General features: G+C 46.9%; 1 protein-coding gene across 1 annotated transcript in view; it reads right to left on the reverse strand.

The window, feature by feature from the left end:
- Window positions 1-373: 373 nt before the first annotated feature.
- Window positions 374-16,898, reverse strand: part of STYXL2 (serine/threonine/tyrosine interacting like 2) — a 30,033-nt gene continuing 13,508 nt past the window's right edge. The window contains exons 3-6 of the mRNA XM_047784014.1: window positions 14,270-14,364; window positions 10,974-11,205; window positions 9,117-9,334; window positions 374-3,711 (exon numbers count right to left, since the gene is read on the reverse strand). Coding sequence (XP_047639970.1) covers window positions 905-3,711; window positions 9,117-9,334; window positions 10,974-11,205; window positions 14,270-14,364 — 3,352 coding nt within the window. The 3' untranslated portion in view covers window positions 374-904. The remainder of the gene's footprint in view (window positions 3,712-9,116; window positions 9,335-10,973; window positions 11,206-14,269; window positions 14,365-16,898) is intronic.

Here is a 16,898-nt window from a genome sequence, read left to right on the forward strand (position 1 = left end):
ATGATTTCCTAAAAATATATCTCCACCTCCTTGTACTGGGCTTCTTTTCTTCTCTCCCTCATGGCTTGCTTTTTCTGCCATTCCAGAGAGCCTCGCTACCATTATCTCACCACTCTGACCGCAACAAAACCCATTCTCTCTTTCTCCAGTTCCTTCTGTTACTCTCCAGGGTCCCCCTAGTGTCTTCCCACTGCAATGTATCCTAGACTAAGTACTTGGTTATTATTTTTATAATAAGATGATAGTGGTACTCTCTAGAGACACAGCTTTTGTGGAACATGGCAAGGCTGGCTCATGGTAACCCATTTGTACCTCTTAAAGTGGATTTCCCTTAATAACCAAAGAGTTAAAAGTGACCAGAATGAAGAAGAAATGTTTGGCACCATATCAATTTAATGAGATCCAAAACATTATAAAGAAACAACCAGAACTCAGCATTTCTGGGAGTGGTGAGACTTGGCACAGGATAGAGTTCCTGGGTCTCATTACAAAACCTCTACATATAGAACTACATCCTGCATTCACAGCCTTCCTGGATATAAGCTGGAGTCACTGACAAAACATAGTGCCTCTGCAAGCTCATCTCTCTAGTCTATGATGAACATGATCAAATGCATAAGTGAAGCACCAAAGCTTAGAGGACACTGTGTGACAGAAATGGTGTCAATTGGTCCCTCATTCGGACCTCACATTTATGGCTCGTCTCCTCCTATATGCCTCCTCCCTGCCCCACCTCCAATGTCCTTCTTCCTGCAACCTCTCATTTCACCTCCACCCCCCTGTGTCATAATCTCCACATCCTTGTCCCCTGATGGGCTGTTGGCAATGTGTGCCTTGAGCCATGTGCTAAGCTGTATGGCTTCTCCCTGTGTTCTCATTCTCTCCCAGATACATGTGGCTCAGCTTAATCTTCCCTCCTTCTCTGCAGCTTAGTCCTGGTTTCTTCTTGCCGGCGTCTCCAGGCAGCAATGATGGCTTCATCGTCCATTTCCTCCTCCTCCTCCCTGTCAGTGCTTCTCCGATACTGGGACCGCCTTCCTGAAGCAAACCTCCCCTCTTCTCTCTTTTCCATCCTCTCTTTCTCTCCCTCCTCTTCAGACCTCATGAAGCTCTGGGTGAATTTCCTCTTGGCTCCAAATTCAGAAAAGTCCGACTTGGATGACTCTTCCACATCTTCCCAGTCCCTGGGTCTGGCCCAATTCGGACGCCGTGGTTCTGGGGACTCTTCCCCTTCAGAGGGCTCAGGGGTCCGGCGGAAGAAGTAGGGCTCTGGGCTTTCCTCTCGAGAACTTGAGGTCTCACTGAACGTCGACCTGGAGAACGTGTGCATCTCTCTGCCCTCCCTGGTGGAGGAAGCAGAGAACTTCGAAGTGCTTCTTACAGAGTTGCCATTGGCCTCATGGTAGGAGGAGGTGTCCTGTTCCTTTGACTGGGATTTGGAGAACTTGTAACTGGAGGACTTAGACTCTGTCTCCCGGAGCAGGGAAGATCTGGTGCACTTCCCCCTGGAGCTTCCAGACCAATCACTTTGGGGAGGAGATTTTTCCTCTGTCCTGAGGCCACTGAGCCACTTATTAATACTGCTATCCATCTCTTTGCCAGCTCTGCTGCCACTTCCATAGCTATCAGAAACAGCCAGGGAGGAGGCGGTGTCTGTTTCGGGTTTCTGAGAATTACTGCGGGAAGAATAGCGGAAGCTCCCTATGGCACTGTCAGTGTCCTCATCCCAGTCACCCACGTCATCATCTTCATCTCCCTTGCCCTTCTTCTTCTTGAAAAGGGAGCTGCGTTTGTTGTCGGAGGCCAGCTTCTCCATTTTGTACTCAGACATCTTCTCCTTGAGCTCCATTTGCATCTCCTTCTCCTTCCGGCCAAGCTCCCTTAGGTCGACATTGTCAGCAAAGAGGCTATAGATAGGCTTACTGGTCCCCCTCACTTTGCTCCCAGTACCTTCGGCCCTCGAGCTCTGTGTGGTATGGGAGGACAGAACAGACTGTGTGTCAGAGCTGGGTCTTGCCTGACTCTGAGGCAGCAGGGATCCACCCAGGGAGGAGCTGCTCTGTCCACTAAGCATGGAGACTTGGTCATCCCCCAGGCAGCTGGCGGCTGGTGCCACCTTCATGCTTGCAACAGATGGTGAGCGGGACAACAGCAGTATTTCATTTTGTTTCTGGGCCAGGGTTTCACTGACTACATTGGCAATCCAGTTTTGGATGCTGGCGATGGAAATAGTATCTCCAGGCCCCACTGGCAGGTTAGGTAGAGGTGTGGTGGGGGCAGAGGCCAAGCATCCCCCTACGTTTCTTTGGGCCTGAGATGGGTGGGAGCTGTGGCTCTGTGTGCTAAGCACGGATGCTGCGTCCCCATCAGCACTGACTGAGGGGGCCGCTGACCAGAATGCAGACAGAGGGATGCTCCCGCTGGCAGCTGAGCTGTCCGCCTCCCAGCTTCCCATGGACTGGCTCTCCTGCAGCGTCTGCCTGCTCCTCTCCAGCAGCTCCAGCCTCCGTTGCCTCTTCTTGGCCAAGGCCGAGTCCTCTCCCTTGCTGAGCTCCACCACCTCCTCCTTATTCTCACTGCCCACCTTCTTCTGGTGTTTCAGCTTCCAGGCCTGGTAGGCTGACAGGTTGACGTCAGAGGGGTTCTTCTTCTCCCCCTCGACCTCCTCTGCATCCTGCTCACTGCTGCCGTCTCCTGCCTCTGAGTCTTTCTTGTGAAATCCAAATTGAATTCTCTTGATCTTCCACCTTTCCAGGGCAGTGAGTTTGTCCTTGTTCCTGCTGCAGAAGTTATAGAAGGAGCTGGCCTCAGAGGACACACTCTGCTCATCATCCTCCCGCATCCCACTCCCCACCTCGGAGCTGGAGTCCACCTCCTCTCTCTTGCTCCTGGAGTGGTACCTCCGTGAAGCTTCCTTCTCAATCTCCAGAAGCCTCTGGTTCCACATGTCCCAGGTGCTCTCCGTGGACACAGAGTCCGAGCGGTGTCTCCCACCTCGGTTCTGGATGCTCATTTCCAGCTGCTGCTTCAGGACTCGGATGTCCCGGCTGCTAACACTCTCCGAGGTGCTGCTCTCACTCAGCGTGTGCTTCCGTCTTCTCCTCACGAAGGAGCCGGTGTCACTCTCCTCCTCCTCTGCCTCCTCCTCCCTGTCCCACCTCCGGTGCCCTTCTGCCTGGTACCTCTCATTTCGGCTTTGCCATTCCCGGATGATTTGCTCCACATCCTCATCCTCGGCCTCCTCCTCTCCCCTGCCGTCCCTGCCCTGGGGAACCTTGCCTGTGGGGAGGCCCCGCCCCTTCTTCCACGCCTCATAGAGTTTCTCCTCTTCCTCTTCGTCAATGAGGGTGGGGGGCTTGGAGGCCCTGCTGGCCTTCCCTAAGGAGGAGCCACTCAGGTGACTGGTGACATCATCCTCCTCCTCCACGGTGAGGGCGTACACTCTGGCCCCGACTGTGCTCCCGGCGTCCTCACCCTCCTCTGCCTCCTCCGCTCCCCCTGCCCCGCCGAAGTCTTCTTCTCGCTCCTCCATCAGCTTCTCGTTAAGCTCCCGGAGCTGCTTCAGGAAGCCGTCATTGGGGTAGATGGGCCGCTTCTTGCGCACAGTCATCAGGGCCTCCAGGATGGCCATGTTGTGGAAGATCATTAGGTAGGCAACCACCAGCACTGCCGAGCGGCTGATGCCCATTTCACTGCTGACCAGGACTTTCCCTGAGGGGAAAACACAGGAGATAGTGTAATGACGTAAGGGCGGTGGCTTCGTTGAAGTTTATTTTTTTAAGAACTGTTTTGATGTGCTGGATTGATATGTTTTCTGTGCTTCTGCTGTTCATCCATGCTCAGGTCGCATGAGAGACAGATACCATTGTCCCCATATTACAGATGTCAGAGCAGTGGGGCTGCCCTGTACTTACAGAAACATCTTCTGCCTTTTCTGAACACAGGCAAGGAGACGGGAGTGGGGAAAGAAAAAAGGAGCTAATCACTGTCCCCACTTTTGAAACACTGGAGTACATTTCTGCTTTTTCTCCGCCAAACTGAACATCAGATGGAGGAAAAAAATAAATGAATAAGAAGAAAGGGGAAGAAAATAGAAAAGGAAGGAGGCTAAGATGAATGAATTGCAGAGAAATATAATCTCAGTGTTGGAAAGGACCAGAAGTCATAGTTGAAATCTGAGAATTCCCTTTACAACATCCTTTTTTTTTTTTTTTTTTGCAGTCCCAAGGTTTTGTTTTTTTTGCTTTTTAGGGCCGCACTCACAGCATATGGAAGTTCCCAGGCTAAGGGTGGAATCACAGCTGCTGGTCATAACCACAGCCATGCCAGATCCCAGCCACATCTGAGACCTACACCACAGCTCACTACAACACCAGATCCTTAACCCTCTGATCAGGCCAGGGATCAAACCCACACCTTCATGGATACCAGTCAGCTTCCTTTCTGCTGAGCTACAACAGGAACTCCTACAACATCCTTGATACTGGATAATCCATCATCCAGACGCTTCCAGTGGCAGGGAGGTCAGTATCTCAGACTGACGAACACATACACACACCTCTCCATATTTAGATCCTTCTAATTTTTTGAAAATTCCTTCACATATTAGGGCAAAGGATAACTTTCTGTAACAGGCATCCAGTGTTCCTACTCTGACATTCTGGGGTGAATAATTCATGTATCTGTATGAATCAGGTCTTTAACACAAAAATCTTTAAGAAAATCACTGTCATATTCTTTTCTAAGGTTTTTTTTTTTTCTTTTTCTTTTTCTGACTATTCTGGGTCTTTCAATCATTAGTCAGACATGTTTTCATGTTCCATTGCTATACTAGCCACTCTCCTCAGGTTAAACTTGAACTTATCAGTTTTTTTCCGAAGAGATTTGTGTCAAAATGGAGCAATATATTTGAGGTTTGGACTGACCCATACAGAGTAGAGTGGGCCCCTCATCACTCCTGTTCACTGATAACATCTGAGCTTGCAATGTGAGTGGATATATCACACAGCGAACTCAAATTATTTTTTATACCAACCAAACCCTATAAAGCTTTCTAAAAAACTGCTATTGAGTCATATCTCTCTTATCTTATAGCATTCTTAAAACACACAGACAACTTTACAAATGCCTATTAATATTTTGGGTAGATATAGCTTGTTCTTATAGCTTAACAGAAGCTTTTGCAAGTCTTGGCTTTACCATTTAATAGATCAGTTATTCCCTAGCCTCCCTCCTGCTTTTCGTCATTCATAAACATGACAAACATACCTTCTACACCTTCATTCTAACAACCGTTTAAAATGCACACTGGGGAGTTCCCATTGTGGCTCAGCAGGTTAAGAACCCAGCTAGAATCCTTGAGGATGCGGGCTTGATCCCTTGCCTCCCTCAGTGGGTTAAGGATCCAGCATTGCTGTGAGCTGTGGTGTAGACCACAGAGATGGCTCAGATCCTGGGTTGCTATGGCTGTGGTGTAGACTGGCAGCTGCAGCTCCAATTTGACCCCGAGCCTGGGAACTTCCATATGCTCCAATTTGACCCCTAGCCTGGGAACTTCCATATGCTGGGAACTTCCATATTTATTTTAAATAAATAAATAAATAAATAAAATGCACACTGGGACCAGTGGAGATCTTCCTCCAGGCTGTCATCAGTCTATTTGTCAACAGTCTTTGAGGATATTTGTTAAATTAATTAAGAGTCCTATCTTGCAATATGGGATGGGGGTGACTTTTATTATTATATCTTCACACCAGTTAAGACCATAGGTTTTTCACACAAGAGGTCAGAGGCTAAGGCAAGACTTTAGGGCCCTGGAGGTCCAATAATGCTGAAGGGCCTCATTGCCAGGGGCCAGCAGCCACTAGGGGGAGGTAAGCAAGCAGAATTAAAGCCACTAAAAGACCATCTACAGATTTAATTCCCTCCCTCCTCCAGCTCAGGGCTTAGCTGTCCCTCACCAAGGACCCCCTTTACCCAGCTGACCCAGCCACAATTTACTGCTTTTTATACCAAAGTCTCACTTGCTTCCTTTGGAGGATGTTACTAGGCCAGCTCACTTTAGGACACTTCAGGACACAAGCAGCCACACTTCCTAATAAGGACATCAAATACACTTAGACCCAGTCTGGTGGGTTGGGGTGTCATGCTTTTCTGTGCTGTGTTCCTTGCACTTGGGATACCTCCAAGGGCCTCAGGGGCAGCCCAACGGATAGAGGAGAGGCTGGGTGGGTCAGACTTGGGGGCCCCACCCAATTCACCCAGAGCAGCAAAAGGATTTTCTATTTTCTCTGTTAGACACAGGACCACACTAATGTATAGCTTGTGTTTAACACAACTCCAGGGGAGGCTTTTCACATCAAAATCAAAGTAGATTTGTTTGGTCATGATGAAAAACCTCCAGTGGTAAAATGGTTTGAGGAAGGTGGTCTTTTTCTAATTTGCAGTCATCATTTTCAATTAGCAGCAGAGCTAATTTGGACAGGAGGTGCAGGGGTTGGGTCCATCTAGATGTGGTCCCTCTGCTTAAAAATTTGAAAAGTACAGCTAGCGGCCAGAACCCTGGACTTGAGTAAGACGGGTCTCAAGTTCTCTCACAGTCTCAGTTGCCTTTGTATGGCAGGCATTTGTGTTCTGTCCTCCCAGTTCATAATTCTCCTTTCTCCCCGAACTTTCCCCTTCTCAGCACCCCAGGAAAATAAGAAGTTCTTGCCCAGAAGCCACCTCGCTTGCCACTGTGAATAGAATTCAGGGTAGGCAAAGGACCGGAGGGTGACAAAACAATGTTTTTCTCCAGAGAATGTGGAAATAGAACTGAGGCAGGAGTTAGTGCTTATTGTCAGGTCTAGGGAGAGCCATACTCTCCGAGGTAGAAAGAGAGAAAAAGGAACCAAGAGGTTTGAGGTTGTCCAGTCCTTGTTCCAGACCATCCTGGGGCCACATTCCTGTCTTTAGATTTCTCCTTAGATTGCTATAATTAATGCCTTTTCTGCTTGTTAAATAGTTGGAGATAGTTTCTTCTTACTGGCAACCAAGGGGATCTTAATTATTACCTGGTGGCCGTTACTTATCCTTTCTGGAGTGGGGATTTCCCGATTTGCAAAATGTAACTAACACCTTCTCAAGGGGTTGTTGTGATTAGTATGTAAAATGCCCAGCACCAGGTGTACGTGTTGTCTTCCTCCTTGTTAAAAACTGACTCAGAAACATCCTAGGAGTTCCCATTATGGCTCAGTGGTTAATGAACCCAACTAGCAACCTTGAGGACACAGGTTCAATCCCTGGCCTCAGTGGGTTGAGGCTCTGGCGTTGCTGTGGCTGTGGTATAGGCCAGTGGCTGCAGCTCCGAGTCAACCCCTAGCCTGGGAACCTCCATATGCTGCAGGTGCGGCCCTAAAAAGACAAAGACACCAAAAAAAAAAAAAAGGAATTTTGGAGTTCCCATTATGGCACAGTGGAAATCAATCCGACTAGGAACCATGAGGTTGTGGGTTCGATCCCTGGCCTTGCTCAGTGGGTTAGAGATCCGGCATTGCCATGAGCTGTGGTGTAGGTTGCAGATGCGGCTTGGATCTGGTGTTGCTGTGGGGCTCTGGCGTAGGCCGGTGGCTACAGCTCCAATTGGACCCCTAGCCTGGGAACCTCAATATACCGTGGGTGTAGCCCTAAAAAGATAAAAAAAAAAAAAGAAGCATCCTAGAGTGGATAAAAACCACAGAAACTAAGGCTCAGGGGGTTAATACCAGGAGTGGTGACAACTGTTTGCCCTGGGGTAGGAACTATGCATAAAGGCAAAAACCACAGTAAGAATACTGTCCTTTCCCTGCCTCACAGAGGTATGGAGACAAGAAAGGGTGAAATTGAAGAGTGTTGATCACTGCAGAGAGAGAGGAGATGGTCTGTGAGACTTATCGGCCAGGAGATGGGGACCTCCCATCCAACCCAAGGTCTGGGCCCCAGTGAGACTTTATATATTTGTCCTTTTCCACTAGAGGTTACTCTTCCTGGCCATTAATGATGACAGGAAGTGTCCTTCCCAGGAATCATTAATGATATTCATCATTGTAATGGCTATAACTTTTTAAACATTTATTATCTGCCAGGTGCTGTACTAAACTCTTATGGGCATTTTTATAGTTTTAATCCTCACAGCAGTTTTAGGAGGATTAGATCTTTTTATCGCTGTTCTTTAGGTAAGGAAACAGGTTCCCTGGGATAAAGAAAATGGCCCAAGGTCTCATGGTATAGAGAGAGCACAGCAGATATGGACTTCAAGCCTGGGTTTGGGGAACTCGTGAACTCCTATCAGCTCCCACTGCATGACCTACAGTCTCTTGTCATTGAGATGGATGTCCCAGCAACTCTGTAGACAGTCTCCTATCAACCCACTTGGACAACAGCAACAACTTCAGCATAGCTGAGCTCACTCCCATTCTCACCTCCCCAAATGGTCTGTCTCTAAAGCCCAGGGAGTCAATTTTCCATAACGCGGTTCAGACCAAATTACCTTTCAGCTCCCATACCTTGGTCCTCAACTTCCTGCCAATGGGCTCCTGCCACCCTCAGCCGCTGTGCTAAACCACACTCACCTTGTGTTTCCTGAACACACCAAGCTTATTCCATCGTAGGATCTTGGCACCAGTACTTCCCTTGGCCAGGAATGGTCTCCTTCCAATTCTTCCATGGCTAGTACCTTCTCATCACTCACTTTCAATGCCCCTTTCTTAGAAAGGCCTTCTCAACCAGCCTCTTGAAGGAGCTGGCCAGCCATTCCAACACATCATCCCAATTATCATCTCTGATACTATCACCAATCAGTATCTGACATTTCTCTTTCTCTTTTCTTTTAATTTTTTTTTCTTCCTTCACTACAATGTAAGTATCAAAGGCCAGAAGCTTTGTCTGTATCTTTCACCACAATGCCTGGAATAGTACCTGGTCCATGCCCAGCCCATGATAATTGCTTATTGAATGAATGATGATGTTTTCCTTTCCCCTCCTCTTAGAATAAGATAACCTTCAGCCACAGCAGGTAATCCGGAGGTTTTCATAACATTCCTTATGTCACTCCTCCCCCTGTGGAATTCCAGCAGCCAGGAGCAGGCAGACCCCCTCACCTCTGTAGGTCAGCAGGGCTTCGTCCAGGAATTCTGCCGCCTTCCGGAAATGCTGGGAGATGTTCACCTCAGGGAAGTCATCAACTTCCACACCCAGGTACTGGATCTCCAGGCCAGTATAGAATTCAGGCCCAGTGTAGACACCGGCGCCATGAGCAGCATTCAGGATATGGGTAATTCCCAGCCTCTTCAGCCTCCCCTTGTTCACAGCCACACTCCTGAGGGGAAAGAGGCAGGGATGATTTTTTTTTTTCCTCCAGAGTCAGAACCAGGAAGGTGCCTCACCACTTAGATTGGGAGCCTGCCTCAGCTGGGTCAGGAGGCCACACCTGGGTGAATGCCACCTTTTCTGCTTCCTGATACGTCTGGGGCTCACTACAAATATTGCCATGAAAAGGGACAGTGAATTAACCCCGGCAAGAGAGAGAAGGGACAGGGAGCTGGGCACGGGAGGGCAGGAGAAAGAGGAGAACAAGATTGATATGTAAGGAAATCTTTGAATGGTCCAGAGATCTCTAGCCTAAAATCCCATGCCTTAGGGATGGATATTCATTAAGACATAAAAGTGGCAGACAAAAATAATAATAAAAGTAGTGCTTCACATTAATATGTCAATGTGCTTTCACAGGTGTTATTTTATTTTATCCTAATAATAAACTTAAGAGGACGACTATTTTTATTCCCATTTGAAGATTGTAGAAATGGATCAGAGAGCTTTTATGACTAGTTCAGAGAAAAAGATTGAACAAGAACTGGGGCATGGGGTTTCTAGTTCAGAGCTCTTTTCACTGCAATGGAATAACCAGAGTTTAGTTTGAATAGGCTGTAAGGATAAGGTTGCCCAAGAAAGAGCAGAGGCCTTGAGCTGGGGATATCTGGGGACCCCTGTTGATCACAATGTGAATGTTTCTGGGTCTACAGAGATAATTAGAGATCACTCAGGACCTGGTGCTCAGCTCTGGGAATCAGGTTCTGATTATACCACTGTGGAGTACAAGGCCCAATATCTAAAGTTATTTTCCATACTGCCTGCTCTGGGGGCCCCAAATTCCCTCCTTTGCAGCTGCATATATGGGTAAAGGATCTCATTAAGTAGCCAATAGATCAGCAAAAATGAGTTTCACAAACCAGCTTGTTGGTACCAATTATCCACTGGGAAGACCATGACGAGGGAACAGGATATGAATTAGTTGTTTTGTTGTTTTGTTCTGGAAACCACTTTTGAAAAATACTACTTTTTTTCTGATTATAAAAACAATAAATTGTAGGAAATCTGTACAATTCAAAAGATACCCAAAGAAGAAAATGCAAATGACTTAGAGAAGTTCCTCCTAGAGAGAAGTAGTATAAACTTTTGATTACATCTGTATCTAATTTGTTATCTATACAAAAGCACAGACACACACATGTACACTCTACGTTACTCAATTAGCATCATATATTGTTTTGTAACTTATTTATCCTCTTAATATCTTGTGGACATTTTCATAAGTTGGTAAATACATATAAAATCAAAATGGCTCTGAAGGTCCCATATAAGGTTGTTATGGATGTTAGGGGATGATGGTGACAGTAGGGTCTGTGTTGGCAAGGCTCTGGGCAGAAGGGGCAAGGCTATGACAGAGAGCCCTGGCAGGAAGGTGGATTCAGGCTGGCTTTTTTTGACTGGGAATGTCTGCGTGCAGGTGGGTGGATAAAGCCTTTCTCCAAGGTAGGGGCTGGGAGTGTGGTCAGGCAGCATCAATTTGCAGGATGGAGCTCTTGGAGCCTTGGTGAAAGTTGGAGGAGTTTCATCTCTCTCTGGCACTACCCAGGGGGGTAGGACAAAAGGTCATGACTCTCAGCCATCACACTCACTTCTCTGCTATGAAGACGTTGGGCCAGACCTCATCCACCTCATTCCAGGGGGCCTCTTGGCGGTCTTGGACCAAGGCCCGCTGCAGGTCCATGATGCAGGGGGTGTTGTACAGGCTGGTGTCATCCATCTTCTCCCTGACACGGTTGTACAGGTCCTCCACCAGCAGCTGCTCGGCAGACTCCAGCATGCCTGGACACTCTGCCTCGGCTTTGATGCCCCGAGGCTTGAGTTCTAGGGGGACGGCAGCATTCTCATTAGCGTTCGGAACATCATCACCTTCCCTTCTCCTAGGGAGAACCCACCCTTGGGCTGTTTGGGCCTGGGCTGAATGCCAGCAGGATCTGATCTGCCAGGTTGGACTTAATGGGGGCCCAAGGGGAGCCTGCATTGGCATAGACATTTGTGGTCAGGATGGGCAGTAGCACATGTGTACTGGTGTAGGAGAAGGATATCGGTGTCCCTTATTCCCTCCCATATTTCTCTAAAGCTGGCTGGTACTTAGACTGGGGTCCTTAGGTATCTAGTGTAAGTCTGATTCATACTTGTAAATCCCACAGTGAAACACAAAACAGATGTTTAGAACACATGCTATTCTCTCCTAACATAATTCATTCTATTTGACTCCTTTACATATGGAATGCAAATAATTCTTGGAAAAGTAAAACTTTCAGCAGTCATTTATGCTAGGCCCCCTTCTAATACACATTTAATTTACTTATTTCATTTATTGTCTGCTTTCCCCCACCAGAGTGTAGGCGCCTGTGATCTTCAGCCCCCACCTCTCTGACAGGTGACAGAAGTTTGCCAAGAACTCTGATAGCAGTCACAAACCGGCACTCAGGGTCTTTCTGACTCCAGCCCAGAAAAACTCAAATTCCAAATGAATTCAAATTCTATTCACCTGCTTCTCCCATGAACCTTTATCTTCTCCTCCTAATGTATTTGCTTCTAAGTTCTCAAATTTGGAGGAAAGTAAGATCTTTCCTTTCTCTAAGAAGGTAGAGAAGAAAGCCTTTCCCTCCACTTAGTAGCCAAGAAGTACTGATTCGAGAGAAGGAAAAAAGAAGTTAAGTAGGAAGGGAGTGTCCTCTGTTGATGTTGGCCATAACCTCTTGCCGGCACCACCCCTTTCCCTGGCGGGTGAAGAGCACAGCATGTTTGGCAAATAGACCCCGTTCTTTGTGGAATGCCAGATGTCTATAAGCTGGATTTGCTGCTCAAGGTGTGCAGATCCTGGAGTCCTGGGTTCTGCCCAGGCTGGGGGCTTCATTTTCCTAAAGCACCCCTTCTTCTCCTCTCTCCTCCAAACCACCTGATGGGCCCCCACATCCCTGCACAGGTCTCAGCTCTAGATGTTTTTTGATCTCCATTTCAAAAGCAGCAAGAAGAAAACCTCTGCAATCCCAGTCCTCTATTTTGTTTAAAAATAGATGAAGCGTTCCTATTTTCTTTACCAGTCCTGACTCTCCTGGGGTCTTACACGGCAAATGAAGAAGCTCCTCTCTGTCCCTCCCCTACTTAGATATCTTTTCTCTACTACATGGAAAAAATAAAATAAAACTCCCGCTGCCTCATTAAAATGTGCAGACAGCATTGTCTTCCTCAGCTCTTTATATAGCAGGTTGTTCTGATTTCCTCCCCTTCTATTTTAAAAACAAATGTCCCAGCCCCTCATGCCCACTGGGAGCTCCTTACTTTCCCTAGGTCTCTGGTCCACACCTCAGCCACATCAATTCCTTCCATTTATTTCTGCTCCCTGGGGTTTCTTCAGAAGAGAGTGAAGCCCAGTTATTGCTCCCATGCACGTTCTCAGATGTGGGGCACACGCAGACTTTCCTGAAACTGGAGGGTTCTTCAACATCCACTTTTAACCCTCTGATAACAGGGAGTAGTTTTAAAGTATCAGCTGGAACATTTTCCTTTTTCTATAATTTATTGTTTTTCTTCTCTCTCCGCCCCCCCCACCCCGCCCCTTCACCACCTTTCAGCCACTCAGACTGATGAAAATGCCTAGAGACAAGGAGAGTAGATACAACCTAGGTTTAAAAAAGGCATTGCTCAGCTTCAGGTCTGTCTAAATGCTGAATGTCCCTAGCACCCTATAGACCTCAAAGTGAAGCTTTCAAAGAGAGAACATGGTTTTCTCTTAACCCCTAAAGCTTGACTCTTATTTATCAAGAACCAGAGCCTGAAGAGTGGTCCAGAGAGGGAAACACAAAGCAAGGATGATGTAGGATGGAAGGTTAGGGAAATTCCCAACCACACAGGAGGAAAAAGAACTCCCAGAGCTAGGGTGGTACTGGGAGCAGTTTAGAAAGAATTAGATGGGGTCCAGACTCCATGGCTTGGCTTGGAGCAAGGTAACAGAGACCCCAGGTAGGACAGTAAAAGAAAACAGAAAAAAAAAGTTCTTTGAGAATTGAGGCCTCCTAGGGTTTCCAGATCAGATAGAATTTCTGATTCCTCATGAGGTGTACAGGATCCAGATGTCCTCAGGGAGCCCGATGGGCAACCTGGGGTTACATGGAGAAGGAGTAGCACCCACGGTTCTCATCATTAGGGAAGGGATCATGCCCACTAGCAGTGGATGCCAGATTAAGCCCAAAAGCCAGGTAGTCTCTGTGTCATTAGCAGGACTGCATTATCCTGCCCCACCCACCAGAATGAGAGAGACACCCGCGGCAAAGGGAGCAGAAAGGAGAGGAATGAAACCATGAAAGATTATTTGCCCAATATTGATGAGAAAAAAAAAATCTATCCAGTCAGGATGAGTATCCTTTAATGAAATATAGTTATGTTTTCTGCTATAAATTTTTCTGCGTAAATATTAACATCTTTCATCTCACCTTTCCTTACTTCCTTCCCATGAACTTCTGTTTGAAAACCGTCTTTGGGCACTAGCGGAAATGAAGTTTAAATCTAGACATCCCTTTGAACTGAACTCTCTGGATGCTCCTAGCCATTTCTTGGGCTTTCAAGTCTGCATCTCTAGTGTAACCCACATCAGGACCACTGTGATTAACTGAAAAACTGAATGAAGCTTTGGGGCAGATTGGAACTGTCTTCCTGGCTTTTGACTAGAGAATTGTTCACATTGATACATAATTTTCACCTCTGACCCAGGAAGGTTGATGAGGAGTTGGAGGAACTGTCTTCTTTGGATCTAATCCTCTTACTGTGATGGGAAGCACATGAGAAGCACATCAACACCTTCCAATGGGCCACCCACTTTCCAAGGGTCTCCAGATGACCCATGGACTCTCCTTCCTCCCACTTGGCCTCTAATGGGCATTACCTTCATTGATGATCTGTTTAGCTGCAACAGCTGAGGAGAGGTGAATGGGATCCATGAAAATGCTTTCTGTTTCCGCGTCTGAGACAATTGAGTATCTAAAAGAAAAGGATGTTTAGGTGAGATGACTCTGGTCAGCATCTGTTTAGACAAGAAACTTGGATCTCATTGTAGCCAGATATGGAAAACAATGAGGAATAAAGGGAATGCCTTCCTAAATTGAGGGAACCTGAGAATGCAGAGTGCTGGGTATGCTATGGCTTGGTCACCCATCTATTTTTAGACCAGAGTTGGCACCTGTGTGAGTTGCTGTTTAATGACATGGTAGTCATTAAACCATGTAGTCTGGGTTGTGGAGGGAAGAGACAGGGGAGAACTCATGCTGATGTGGTGTCACTTTCTCTGCTGTGTTTCTACCCTTGCATGTACTGCTGCTCCTTTTTTTTCTCTCTCTCTCTCCTTTTTTTAGAGCTGCACCTGTAGCATATGGAAACTCCTGGGCTAGGGATCGAATCAGAGCTGCAGCTGCAGCCACAATCACAGCAACACCAGATCTGAGCCACATCAGTGAGCTACACTGCAGCTTACGGCAAAGCTGGATCCTTAATCCATTGAGCGAGGCCTGAGGTTGAACCCGACCCGCATCCTCATGGACACATGTTGGGTTCTTAATCCACTGAGGCACAACAGGAACTTCTCTTTCCACTCTGTGCTGGGTCGGTGAGGTGGGTAGGCTGCCATCATTCCTTCTGTGCCCCATGTTTTCTTCCTGCTTAATGGGTATGGACTAACAATGACAGGCTGGCACAGCACGGAGGGAAATGTGAAGATGTGCTCAGCTGCAATGGGCCACCCACTTTCCAAGGGTCTCCAGATGACCCATGGACTCTCCTTCCTCCCACTTGGCCTCTAATGGGCCAAGGCTGTTGCTGCCATCACTGTCCCACTGCCTTGAGTCAAGACTAGGTACTTCAGAGGAAAAAAATGATACACACACTGCTGATTGGGTGGTACTTTGGATTGTGTTCCTGATTCTGAACACAAGAAAGCTTGAGCCCAGGGATGCAACAGAGTGGCTGAGGCAAATATCAGTTTCCCAGAAAGAATTCAGCAGAGGTGTCCAGAGGGATCTTGGAGGAACAATGGTGAATCAAGGGCAGCAACAAGGGTTAGGACCATGCTATGGTGGTGAGTGTTCTCTTCTCTAGGGGGTTCTCCTCTTTTCCAAGTGTTGTGGTGAGTTGTTGGGTCTTTTTTGATTAGTCTTTCTTTTATGTCCAGAGAGGATTGAAAAAAAAGGTGAGAGGACTTATGCATATCATTTTTTTCCCCTCATGCCTCATTCCTTTCATAGGCAAAACTTCCCTGAATCTTCCCCCAGCGGTCACTGATCTGTTTTCTGTCCCTAGAGCATGGCTTTCGCCAGAAGTTTGGATAAATGGAATAATACCATAATCTTTTGGATATGGCTTATTTCACTTAGCAAAATGCATCTAAGAGTCATCTATTGTATTGCATGAATCAATAATTTGTTTCTTCTTATTGTTGAGTCATATTTCATTTTTTAGGCACCTTAGGCTATTGCTGCCATCACTGTCCCACTGCCTTGAGTCAAGACTAGGTACTTCAGAGGAAAAAAATGATACACACACTGCTGATTGGGTGGTACTTTGGATTCTGGTTTTCTTCCTCAATCTGCTTGCAGCTCTTTACTCAAACAGCTGCCGTATCCTTCTATCCAGGTTTTATAGGGGCAATCCATGTCTAGGTGGAGGGTGTGTTTGCCACCTTACCCAGAACTGGAAACTTGTCCATTTCTTTTTTGCCTTTAAAATTCTGAAGTTGGTGTATTTCCTTATCTTTATAATAAACTTATTTTATCTCTGTGGAAATCCGTAGAATATTTCTTGGTGTGCAGTGTTTGGAAATTTCCCAGTGACTTTTCTTGGCCTATGTTCATCCACTGTTTTGGGTATGGATACCATTTTTGAGTACCTTCTATGAATTTGGTTGTGACAAAACTTCCACAAAGTAGGTATTATTATTCTTGATTTAAGATAAAGAAACTGGAGTTCCCGTCGTGGCACAGTGGTTAACGATTCTGACTAGGAATCATGAGGTTGCGGCTTCGATCCCTGGTCTTGCTCAGTGGGTTAAGGATCTGGCATTGCCGTGTTGTGGTATAGGTCGCAGACGCCGCTCGGATCCCACATTGCTGTGGCTCTGGCATAGGCCAGCAGCAACAGCTCCGATTAGACCTCTAGCCTGGGAACCTCCATATGCCGCAGGAAGTGGCCCTAGAAAAGGCAAAAAGACAAAAAAAAAAAAAGAGGAAACTATGGCTCAGAAAAGTTAGCAAAATTGCCCAAGGTGGTAAATAAGTGGCAGGGCTAAGTTGCAAACATAGGGCAGTCCTGCTCTGAGGTTAGTCTTCTCTCCACCTCAATACACTGATAACCATTTTGACTGGAAAGGGGAAGTGAGCAGGTTGGTAGAAGCAACCACAGCTGGACCCCCAGGCCCATTAAAGGCTTGGACACAGAAAAGTACTTGAAGAATACTTGTTGAAAGCATGGATGGATGTAAGGAAGGATGGATGGGTGGGTGGGTGTGTGGGTGAATGGGATGAATT

Source organism: Phacochoerus africanus, chromosome 6, assembly GCF_016906955.1.
Source record: "Phacochoerus africanus isolate WHEZ1 chromosome 6, ROS_Pafr_v1, whole genome shotgun sequence".
NCBI classification, from domain to species: domain Eukaryota; kingdom Metazoa; phylum Chordata; class Mammalia; order Artiodactyla; family Suidae; genus Phacochoerus; species Phacochoerus africanus.